The 12245-nt window shown below is 52.5% G+C and overlaps 2 protein-coding genes across 3 annotated transcripts in view; one reads left to right on the plus strand and one right to left on the minus strand.

The window, feature by feature from the left end:
• Window positions 1-12245, minus strand: part of LOC135899113 (sodium-coupled monocarboxylate transporter 2-like) — a 99510-nt gene that overhangs the window by 40464 nt on the left and 46801 nt on the right. The window lies entirely within an intron of this gene.
• LOC135899130 (uncharacterized) lies at window positions 2232-3656 on the plus strand. The gene has a single exon (XM_065428405.2). The coding sequence runs from the start codon at window positions 2232-2234 to the stop codon at window positions 3654-3656; it is 1425 nt and encodes a 474-aa protein (XP_065284477.1).

Genomic DNA, 12245 nt, shown 5'->3' on the forward strand with positions numbered 1-12245 from the left:
AGCAAAATAGCCACCGCACAGGGCGAACGGCAGCGGCAATTTCGGCTCGGGCCGTGCACATATACAGATCCGCCGCCACCGATCTGGCTCTCTGATTGCCACCGCACAGGGGTTGCATTGGAGGAGGAGCGAAGAAAGGAATTAAGTTCGAGCCGGCGCTTTGACAACCGGAGACTCGCAGGAAGAGGGGGGAGGGGGGACGCGTGTACACCCAGCGGCAAACGATGGGGGCAGAAGCGCGCGCAGCAAGCGGACAACACGATAAAGGGAGGAGGGAAGAGATAGCAGCGACTGACTGATGCCGCTGACGCCGATAGTGAGTCAACCCCAGCTGCGGAGTTGGTTTCAGGGACAACGCCGCCGATGCCGACACAAACAATATGATACCCTCATTTCCGCAGCGCTAAGAACCAGGTCTAGCCGTGGGAAGGTGGTCACGTATTCGTCGACGTGCCGGGGCCTACGTGAAATAACCTGCGCGTCGGCAACTGAAGAGCACCCTATCCGCCACACAAGAACAGGGGGGGGGGGACCCTTTCCTCCTCTTTCTGCATGGCGGCGACGGTGTTCTATGCAGTCACGTTATCTTGACTCTCTAGCGGCGTCAGCGGCATCCAGCGGTATCAGTCGGTCGCTGCTAGCGCTGGGGGGATGAAAGGGGGACGGAGCTGGTTACGAGGCCGACGACAACGCCGACGACGACGCGAAACCCAGGAACGGACGCCAAAGAGCTGCGCTCTAAAATACGAACGACGCTCGCACAGATGGACAAGCATATACACACTAAATAAGCAAATACACACATACCTTAGGAGCCCTATGCACGGCAGAAAAAGCGGAGAGTGTTTGCAACGTGCGGGTGGGGCTTCTCTGAGTAGGTCCCGGGGATCTATTTTCGCGTCCACCTGCAAGTGCAGAGCGGCCTTCATGGATTTGTTCTTTGTCCAATCAAGAGAGCAATCCCTAGATGACGCGTTCCAAGTTCTCAAGAAAGTTAAACTGAGGCAGCACATTGATGCACTTGTGTGGTGAGTGTGTCAATAGAAGTGTTTCGTGCAGACAACGCTGAATCTGATGTAGGGAAGGTATGTCGATTTTTCTAATTGACAGCTCGCGTCACCTGACAGTAACGAAACAGATGACTTTCGTAACAGTGTCTCTTCTCGAAAACCTGCGTCAGGATACGGAGAGCGCTCTGAACGTCAATCGAAAGTTCGTCAGACAATCAGTACATGTTTCTTCAGAACGTTATTTTGACCGGTTCTGTTGATTGCTCTGTGATCCTTCACTAGCGCGCCCAGTCTTATTTCAAAGTTGATGAAAAACCATACAACGCTGTGATGCAGCTGGCAGGCCTAAATACACCAGCACCTGATATTGCTGAAAGCCTCCGCTCAGGGCTCGCTCAGGCTAAGACTCATGGAGGTTCTATGGGGATTCTACTCCGCAAGGCTCCCACTGGTTCACACTCGCCAAAATTTTCTTCAGCCAGCTTGCCTAAAACTTAAAATGACTTACCTCACTCACACTCGAATGCTCACTCATACTCAGACTGACTGGTCGGTCTGAGTCAGTTTGAGCGATTAGAATCATGAGTGTGCCGCCGTATGATTATCAAGAGATTGCCAGAGAAAAAAAACATCTTCATAACTATACCACAGCGTATTCGTGCGGAAGCGACAGAATAGTACAGTGAATAAAACAGCATAGTGACAGTATAAAGATACATCGTATCACTGTTTTCTGTGAAGCTTTTAAGCTACGGTTCTGAGCTATCAGTTTTAAAACAAGATGCCATATGCAATCCGGCCGCCAGGAGGATCACGATATTTTATCTCTGGAGGGTGCCACGTGTGCCTAATTTCTTGATTGTTCAGGTCGGACGACGAAGAAGAAGCGCTCGTCCCTAGTCACAGATCGGCTCCATGATTGCTAGCCAATCACGCAGTGCTAATCACCTCGAACCAAAGTTTTGCTTGCACCAATGTGTCCGTGAAGGCGAGTGGCATCGACCGATACCACCTGACCCTAGAGGTGCGTTTTTCTTTGCCACATTTCGTGACTACTTCTACTGCGGCCGTGCGAAGGATTGCTAGGCTTAGGCGTGTTCCACGGACGCTAGGCCCAACACCGTCGCACCGACAGCGGCCTGCCGTACATCTCGGCGGCAGCCGCATGTAAGCTACGAGATGAAGGCGCCCTCTCAAGCAACAATAATCGTGGACAATCACATGTGCGTTCAAGTTCAAGGAAAAGAGATATCACCCGAAGAATACCACAGCGACGCCGGATGGACGCGCGCGGAGGAACGCATGTCGAGGCTGCGCCAGCGGAACCGCACCAGCGGCAAGCCCGACGAACCTGGCGGGAGTCAAACAAGCACGAGGTCGAAATTCTACAACAACGTCAGAGCCTCGGCCGCCAAGGCAGCACGCATGCCAGCCATGCCACTGGAAAAAAGCAAGATAGTCGTCAAACCCAGAGGGGGACTGGACATTGTCAAGACCGGCACCACCACCGTCGCTGCGGCCAAGATCACGAGCGAGGAAAGCGCCGGGGACGCCATCTGCCCCAACACGCAACAGAAAATCATGGTCGTCAGTACACCCAACGAAGACAACGCGGCAAGGTACGCTAACATCCAGGAAATATCTATTCAAGGCAAACCCTACGAAGTAAGCGCATATCGCACGGCACCTCATAACACCGTAAAGGGCATCATCAGAGGCATCCCCATCGACGCGAGCGCCGATGCGCTAGATAGAAACATCGTCAACGAGAGGAACCCGCTAGCAGTGGGCGCAAAAAGAATTGGAAGCACGACCACTGCTATCGTGGTGTTCCAGGGACCCAAGATACCGAACTTCGTCCGATACGGAGTCACCCTGATACCGTGCCGCCTCTACAAGAAACAGATCGACGTTTGCCAGCAGTGCGGCCGAATGGGACAGCGCAAGGACATGTGCCCGACCCCCACAATCAAGACGTGCCTGGCCTGCGGACTCGCGAACGTTACAGAAGACCATTGCTGTACCCCAAAATGTATGTTATGCGGGGACGAACACCAGACCGGAGACCGAACGTGCAAGGCGAAATACAAGATCCCCTACGTAGTGCACAGGCGACAATGGGAGCGCCGACAGGCCAAACGCCAGCTGCTGTCGGAGAGCAATTTCCCGCCACTCGACAAGCCGCCAGATGCGCGAAAGTCAAGGACGCCATCGGAAAACCGCGCACCCAACTCCAGAGACAGCAGCAGCTGCAAGAGAAGCCTCAGCAGCAAAAAGTCCCCATCACGTGAGCGAGTAAGCTGGGTCGACGCAGTGAAAGGGAACAATATAAGGAACGCGCAGAAAATCACCGAAGCCACGAAGAAAGAAGATATGAACAAGGTGCGGGAGGCAAATGAGATCGTAAGACAAGAAAACGCGGCATTGCAAGCGACCATCAACCACCTCACGAGAGAGATCGCCGAGATCCATCAATTGCTGCTATGCTACAATGAACCTCTACAGAGACCCGCGCCAAGCACAAGCAAGACCGAGGAAACGACAACGAACATCCTGGAGAAAGCCATAGAGGAACCGGCACCGAAGAAGCGAGCCATCGTGGCCGCGCGCACGCAAACAGAAAACGATCGCATCGACAGCCTCTAAGCGAAATTCAAAGCGACATTCACCAAACTCGTACAGCTAATCACGGCGAACATCGCAGCAGTGACAGCATTAAAAGAAATAATGGAGACCTACCAAGCCGAGAACACGAGCAGATTCGCCTGCATCGAAAGGACCCTACAGCCGATGGTAAGCCACCCGACGTTTGCGCCCCTCTTCGCGCAACATCCACACAACCAGGGAGCCCCGTACACGCCAATGCAATCATGGCCGCCAACGCAACAGCAGCAGCAGCAGGTGTAACCGCGTGGCAGTGGAACTGTCGCGGCTTCGGAAGGAAGAAGGCGGTCATCGAACAGCACATCGTACATGCCGCGCGCAAGCCGGACGTTATACTACTACAAGAAACACGAACCGACGCACCGTCCCTCTCCGGCTACAGAGTGCATAAAGGATCGCCCGACAGCAGAGGCCTGTGCACCGTGGTCAGGAAGGGACTCACGTTCGTCGAACACGAGCTGCAAAGTAATATCAAGATCGAGCACACACTCACCGAAATCATCCCGGGCAAGAAGAGAAAAGGAAGCATAATTCTACTCAACGTCTACAGCAACCTATCGCAGAGAAAACAGATCCAAGACATTGCTGCACAGAGCCAGCATCGTAGTGGGCCGCAACACGCTGATTGCGTGCGGAGATTTCAACGCGATGAACCCTGCCTGGGGCTACAACAAGTACACAGCAAAGGGCCGCGACCTGTACCAAGACGCCATGGAACTCGACTTCACCCTCATCGCTGACCCGACACATCCCACGAGAATCGGTAACTCCGTGTCCCGGCACACCACTCCGGGCCTCACGTTCGTCAAGAACGACATCCGGGGCGCGATCACCTGAAGAAGCATGGGGACCGACCTAGGCAGCGACCACACCATCGGGGAAATCGGCATACCGGAACACAACGACACCAGCATCAAAACACACAGATGGATAGACTGGGATGCCTTTCGAGACTCCAGAAGCCAGGAGAGCGACGGTGACGACGAGGTCGAAGACATCGCCTCGTGAACGGCCGAAATCACCAAGAGCCTACGCGAAGCGACCAAAGAAATTGAAACGCGCGCGGAGATCGACAAAGTAGACAGCCGGCTTGGGCATTTCATCGAAGCCAAAGAGTCCATACTCAATCGCTGGAAGAAACAACGGCTTAACCACAGACTCCGAAAGAAGGTGGCGGAGCTGAACCGAGGGATCGAGGATCACTGCAGCGCTCTTTGCACGCAACAGTGGAACGAGATCTGCAACGCGGCAGACGCGCAGACGTACAGCGGGAAGACGTGGAACCTGGCTGCGGCACCTGCTCGACAAAACCAAGACCAAGTCGCACCAAAGGGACAGACTCGCCTGGCTGATACATTGGGCGGTCTCAGCACACGGCGTCGACGAAATTACCAGGTGCATTAACGACAAATACCTGCCGACTAACCACACAATTCAACTGCTCAAAACGACAACACAGCAGATCTCTAAGATGATCCGCCGGGTGGCCAGAAACAGAAAAGGCATGCGGGAGGAGGACACGATCCGTCTGGTGCAGGCGCTGGTCATCAGCCGCCTCTCCTACGGGCTCCCATACCTCACCCTGCTCCGAGCAGACCTAAACAAAGTCAATGCGATGATACGTGTAGCCTACAAGAATGCCCTTGGTCTCCCACCGTATACATCCAATGTGAGCTTGGAAGCTCTGGGACTACACAACACGTTCGAGGAAATTCAAGAGGCGGTCCTCCTGTCCCAGAGAGAACGCCTGCTCTCCACAGCGACAGGCCGACACATCCTCAAGCGCATCGGCTACCCGGCGGACATTGACACCATCCAGTCGACCACGAACATTCCTCCACGGTACCGGGCCAGAGTACACGTGGACCCGCTCCCAAAAACATGTCTCAAACTCACAATGAAGGCAGAAGAAACGCCCGAGTAGACTACCTCAAACGCACAGCGGGACGAAGCCCGAAGACGGTCTACGTTGACGCTTCCCTCTATCAGGGTGCATCGAACGCTGCAGCAGCCGTGGTGGTGGACTCTACTTACACAGAAGTCTCCAGTATCTCCATTCCGCACTGTACGGTTACCGAAGCGGAAGCGGCGGCGATCGTGCTGGCTGTTCAATACGGGGACGCGACCAACCGAGAACTACAAGTAGTAACCGACTCCCAAGCGGCATGTCGGCTCCTTCTAGCAGGCAGAATACCTCAAAAATTAGCTAGATTCACGACTAATCCATTGGCTACAAATTCAACACTCAAACACCAGATTACGTGGGCCCCGGGGCACTCGGGGCTGGAGGGTAACGAGGTCGCGGACAGACTAGCTCGAGGTCACACAAACCGAGCGGCCACAATCCTCGATTCCACAACCACCCTCCCCGTCCCCACGGCTTACGGCGCCAGACTTCAATATCTGCGTAAACAACGACAGCTTTACCCCCCACCACACAAGGGGCTAAACGCACAGGAAGCGCGGGACTGGAGACAGCTCCAGACCAAGACTTTCCCCAACTTACACAAATACAGCTTCTTCTCAGAACACTACAAAGACGCATGCCCCTGGTGCAACGAACAGCCCACTGCCTACCACGTCACGTGGGGGTGTACGGGCCCCAAACCACCAGACATACAAACACAACAACCGGAGGAGCAGTGGGAGGCCACCCTGTCCAGCTCAGACCTAGAGACCCAGCGCGGACTGGTAATCCAGGCGAGAGCAGCAGCCAAGGCCACTGGAGTTTTGAAATGAAGACTCCACTCACTGTACATTTCCTTTTTTTCTCCGTAGTTCTTTCCTCTTTTGTGAATAAATGTTTTCTACTACTACTACTACAACCACCGAACAACACGCGCCTTACAGCGGCCTACCTAACGCGAAGCTCGATCGTGACATCGACGTCGAGGAGGTACGCGCGGCCCTGCATTACCTCAACAGCCGGTCGGCAGCAGGCCCGTACCTTGTCATGGACAAGACGCTCAAAAACCTCGACGACGGCTCGACTGAAAACCTCGCAAAATACTTCAACAAGTGCTGGAGAGCGGGTGCGCTGCCAAAGCTATGGAAGACAGCCAAGACCATCCTGATCTCCAAGCCGGGGAAGCCACCGGACACGGATAACCTCCGGCCCATCTCACTCACGTCCTGCGTGGGCAAGGTACTGGAGCACGTCCTGCTCAACAGGTGGCAAGACTACCTGGAACGAGAAGGGCTGTACCCGGCCACTTTGATCGGCTTCAGACAGCACCTCAGCATGTAGGACGCGATGCTGCAGCTCAAACACCAAATCATCGATGATGGCAGCAGCGCCCATGACAACAAAGCAATCCTAGGGCTCGACCTGCAGAGCGCCTTCGATAAGGTGAAACACTCGGTGATCCTGTCCCAAGTCTCCAAGCTCAACATGGGCGAAAGATCCTACAACTACATCAAGGACTTTCTCACGGACAGGACCGTCGAGCTACGAGCAGGCGACCTACAGACGCAAGAGAAGAAGCTCGGGAGCACCGGCACACCGCAGGGATCAGTCATTTCGCCGATGCTGTTAAACCTGGTAATGATCGGAGTGGCTGAAAAGCTCGGGGACATCGAACCCGTCAGGCACACCATCTTAGCGGACGATATCACGCTGTGGGTGACCGGTGGCAGCGATGCCCACATCGAGGGCGCGCTGCAAGCCGCCGTCGACGTAATAGAAGACCAGCTGGAAGGCACCGGACTGAGATGTTCGCCGAGCAAATCAGAGCTTCTCATACTCCCACCTACCAAAAATGGCAGAGGCAAGACCAGACAACACGAAAACAAAAAAATCAGAATCGTAACCAAATCCGGCAACGTGATCCCCGATGTCGGCAAAATTAAGATCCTAGGCATGGTCATCGAAAAGCACCGAAGAAACGGCGAAACCATCCCTTCTTTTAAGGCAAAAGCAGCCAATGCGATTCGACTCCTCAAACGAGTCACTTCCCGGAAGGCCGGCATGAGAAGGGAGAGCCTAATTAGGTTCGCCCAGTCCTTCGTCATCAGCCACGTCGCGTATGTTGCAGCCTACCATAGATGGCTACAACAATGAGCACGTATCAAAATCAACGTGCTCATCAGAAGAGCGTACAAGACGGCGCTGGGCCTGTTCGAGTCCGCGAGTACGACCCGCCTGTTACAAGTCGGTATACAGAATACGCTCGAAGAAATAGCCGAAGCGCAACGGACCTCTCAACTGGAGCGGCTGTCCATGACCAAAGCCGGGAAGAAGATACTGGATGACCTGGGAATTGGACACTCGAACGAGGTGGAGATGAAGTTCCCCGTCCCCGCTGAGGTTCGACGCCAGACATGAATCGACCCCATACCGAAGAACATGAATCCCGAGTTCAACAAAGGAAGAAGAACGGCGAGGACCAAGGCTCTCATCGACCAGCATGCCAACGACGAACACGCGCGGTACGTGGACGTGGCCGAATACCAACGGAACGTCTTCGCAGCGGTCGTCATAGAGGCGTCAACAGGTGCCACAAGGACGGCAGCGAGCGTGAGAAGCGCCGGAGCGGAAGAAGCGGAGGCGGTAGCCATCGCCGACGCAGACTGCCACACGGTACTGAGTGATTCGAGACAGGCGGTGTGAAATTTCGCCAAAGGCCAAATCTGCAGGGAGGCTGACCGCGTACTACGAGCGGTCAAACTACAAGAACTAAAAGTACGACTCAAGTGGTTCCCGGCGCACGCGGGCGATGCGTCGGAACGCAGTGAGAACCATAATGAGACGGCACACGCAGTGGCGCGAGTGCTAACCAACCGCGCCCCGGCGACAAACCATCCGACGTGGTTCGGAACCAAGGACCGCATGACGGATTACAATGAAATAACGAAGGCCTACCGCCTGACTCGCAGGACTCTCCCACCCCCGCACCCGAGGCTGAGTCGAGCGGAGGCGGTAGTACTGAGACAGCTCCAGACCGGATCGATACCGAGCCCGAGACTGATGAATCGCATGTACCCCGAGACATATCCGACCGATAAGTGCAGAGTCTGCCGGAGGGAGACCACAGACTACACGCACATCTTGTGGGACTGCGTTAAAAATCCAGAAGAAGCAAAATGAAGAACGCTCTCACCGCGGCTCGAGGCAGCCGCGAAGGGCTATGACCGAGACGAACAGCTCTGGGCCGTCCAGCAGGTCTTCGAGGCGCTCGAAAGGCAGGACACAGTGAGCCGGCAACGGCAATTGGAGACCCACGCCGAGTAACAGCGACTTCGTGGATGACGTAGGCCCTCGTCGAGGCGCGCGAGCACCCAACTGCAGGCATAAATAAAGTTACCTCCAATCCAATCCAATTGATTGTTCATGTCATGGTGCTCACTGCTGCTTACGTTTCAGTGTTTGTGTGTGAGTGCGCGTGTGTGCGTGGGCTTCTTTTCCCTTCCTTTCATCCCCTGTATATAGTGTGTCCCAGCTAGCAATTATCACGCTGTTTAAAACACCTTGAAAAAACACGGTGCAAATTACGATTTTAAGACTTATTGTGTTCGGTCATCAGCCCGCTCACGACCGAACAGCGTAGGTCTTTAAATCGTATCTGGCACTGTTCTTTTATTCTTTTGTTTTCGTTGAGCAGCTTGGCTAGTGTTAACTCAGAAAACCTATATATTCAACGTGCCGCAGAATGCAGACCCTTCCGCTGACCTAACCAGAACTGTTACCAATAACCTTACTCTTATTCGCGTAAATGTATTTTTGGAAAAACTGGTTGATGTATGCGGTTCCAATATTCCATATTACTGGCATGCGCAACTTATTTTTAGGGCATATGTAGGCTACGCGGTGTGAAAAATTTGACAGTGTTCAAGAGCTCACGAGGTTATTGTCCGAGGCTAGCAGTGTGGCATAACCCAGCGCCAACATAGTAATCAGTTTAGCTCGCAACTCCCAAAACGCAAAATACTTATGGCAGAAATGATCTCACGATGACTCTCGATCCTAATGCGATTAGCATTCGAACAATGTGGTGACAGCGTATTTCTAAACCTATATTTATTTACCCCCTGAGTTCATAGAGGGTAAATTCTCAGGTTCCGATGGGCTGCAAGCGACATATACTCTCAATGGTACCGATCCCCCTTGCTAAGGCACTCGCATGCGAAGATCACCCATGAGCACCAGGGCATGATGATGACTGTATGATGACCCCGCTGTGATGACAGTGGAATGACGTACACAGAATGGCATCAATGGAACGACAAAGCCGCTATGACGGTGATGGCAGGACGACAATGAAATGCCCATTCTTGAATGGTGACGATGTTATAACGACCGCATGACGATGACATGAAGACAATGCGATGACGATGGCATGATGTTGACGGTATGTCGATGGGATGACGAAGCTGGAATGACGACGATGGTACGACACGAGTGCATGACGACAATGGCATGTCAATGGCGGTATAATCACGATTGAATGATGACAGCATGCTTAAGATAGAATGACGACGAGGAAATTACATGGATCGATCGACGAAATCTGTATGACGGTGGGGGCATGCCGGCAGTGGTCAGTGAGGAATGTGTGACGACGATGGAACCAGGAGAGTAGCATGGCTAGTTTAGAATGATCAAAATAGAACGACCCTGACGGCATCATAACGACTGTATCACAACGAATGCATAGCGGCGGCTGTGTGACGGCGCTGTGACGAAATAGACACGGCAATACTATGAGAACAATGGGATGACGGCGCAGGTATCACGAAACCTATTTGACGACGACATGACGAAAGCCGGCAGACAAAACTGAAGCGACGACGATCACACGACTAGGACGGCGTGACGACGACGGAGTTAGAACTGATGCAGGATAGCGACTGTCATTTGACGACGCAATCACCACAATGGCATGACAATGGTAGGATAATGGCGGACTAATCACGACTGAATGACGACCCCATGATAGCGATAGAATGACGAATGACTGAGGTCGATGAAACGACTCACACGGTAGGAAAACTAAAGCATGGGGGCAGTGGTATGGCGTTACTGAACTGAGCACAGTGGTAAATACGACAGCGTGACGACGACAGTGTGACGTCATTGGTACGACAACAATTGCGTCACGACAACAACAGTCAGATGCCGAAGGTAAAATGGCGATGGGATCACAACAACGGCATCGCGACGGCAGTATGTCAATGACTGCATAACGGCGACTGTATGACGACGATGGTATGTCAACGGTGTAAGTACAATGGGATGACGACGAGCGCGTGGCGACAATGGCTTGACAAGTGTCGAATGACGATGCTGGAGGGAGGACTATGAAGCGATCACGACGGCATGTCATTGCGGGTCTGACAGCAACTGCTTGACGAGCGTATGACGACGATTGCATGACGGTGACGGAATGAAGAGAGTAGAATGACGAAGCTGGAATGCAAAGGATGCGATGACCGCGGTGGCATCACGACCACGTGCACACATCTACTGGGGCAAGAGATTAAACAAATTGTGCTACTAGGTTAGCGTAGAAGGCGTGACGCCAACGGCATGACAAATGTCAGATCACGAATCTGTAATAACTACGACGAACGACCGCGACGGTATCACTACTAAGCCTCAAGGTGGGTGGATGGATGAATTCTATGAATTAGATGGATTGCATTGGATTGCATTGGATGGATGGATGGATCGAATGGATGGATGGATCAATCTTTTAGCTTTTTCAAATAGGACATACATGGCAACGCGAATGACAATGCTCATAGGGTGGCAGCTCTTTCCCTAATACGACAACAGTAATGCGCTCATAGCCATAATAAGAACGTTACCTGTAGTTTTTTTTTTTAGTTTGACACAATTGGCAATGCAGTTGACTAGAGACCGAAACTTCGAGGAAAATTACCATTTTCTTTCTTACGACCATATCGTGGCTGCTTACCAGATAGGCATGAGTTATGAGTCTAGAAGCACTCCAGTCGCACACTTATTCTGACTATATTTATGCTTATCCTATATTTTCGCCAGCATAAAAATGTGTTTTTTTTGTTCCAGCCATATTTTTTTTATCTTATTACTCACTCAGAAGTTTTGATGAAGGCAGCCGATTATTACCACGAACAATTTGCCAGTTTCACAGGTTGCATTAACAGCTTTACGGAAGACGAGAGCATAGAGCATTCCTGTGAGAAAGGCTCAAACTGGGCTAGCGTACAGCGTACTTCTGCATTCCCTTCGCATTTTGAGCGACATCATGGGGAAGCGTGAATGCACGGGATCAACTCTGACCCGCAATATGGCGCTAATTTGGAAGTCCAGCAAAGGTTCACCACCATCCCCAATGGATTTGTTGCTGATGAAATTGGGTCGAGATTTCAATCTGTTTCAGACAAAAAATTCCCGGTTATCGGTACTAAATGCTTTGATCGACGAAGATTCTTGAAGTCCAGATAGCGTTGAATCATCGAATGTTTCGAAGTACGAATATGCGCCCCAAACTTCATTGAGTGCTGAGCGTTTCCTTGCTGCATAGAAACCAATGCTCAGTGATAAAGGCGAAACACGGAACCCGCAATCTTGAGATGGAGCTTCTGTGT

This window comes from Dermacentor albipictus, chromosome 10, assembly GCF_038994185.2.
Source record: "Dermacentor albipictus isolate Rhodes 1998 colony chromosome 10, USDA_Dalb.pri_finalv2, whole genome shotgun sequence".
Taxonomy (NCBI): domain Eukaryota; kingdom Metazoa; phylum Arthropoda; class Arachnida; order Ixodida; family Ixodidae; genus Dermacentor; species Dermacentor albipictus.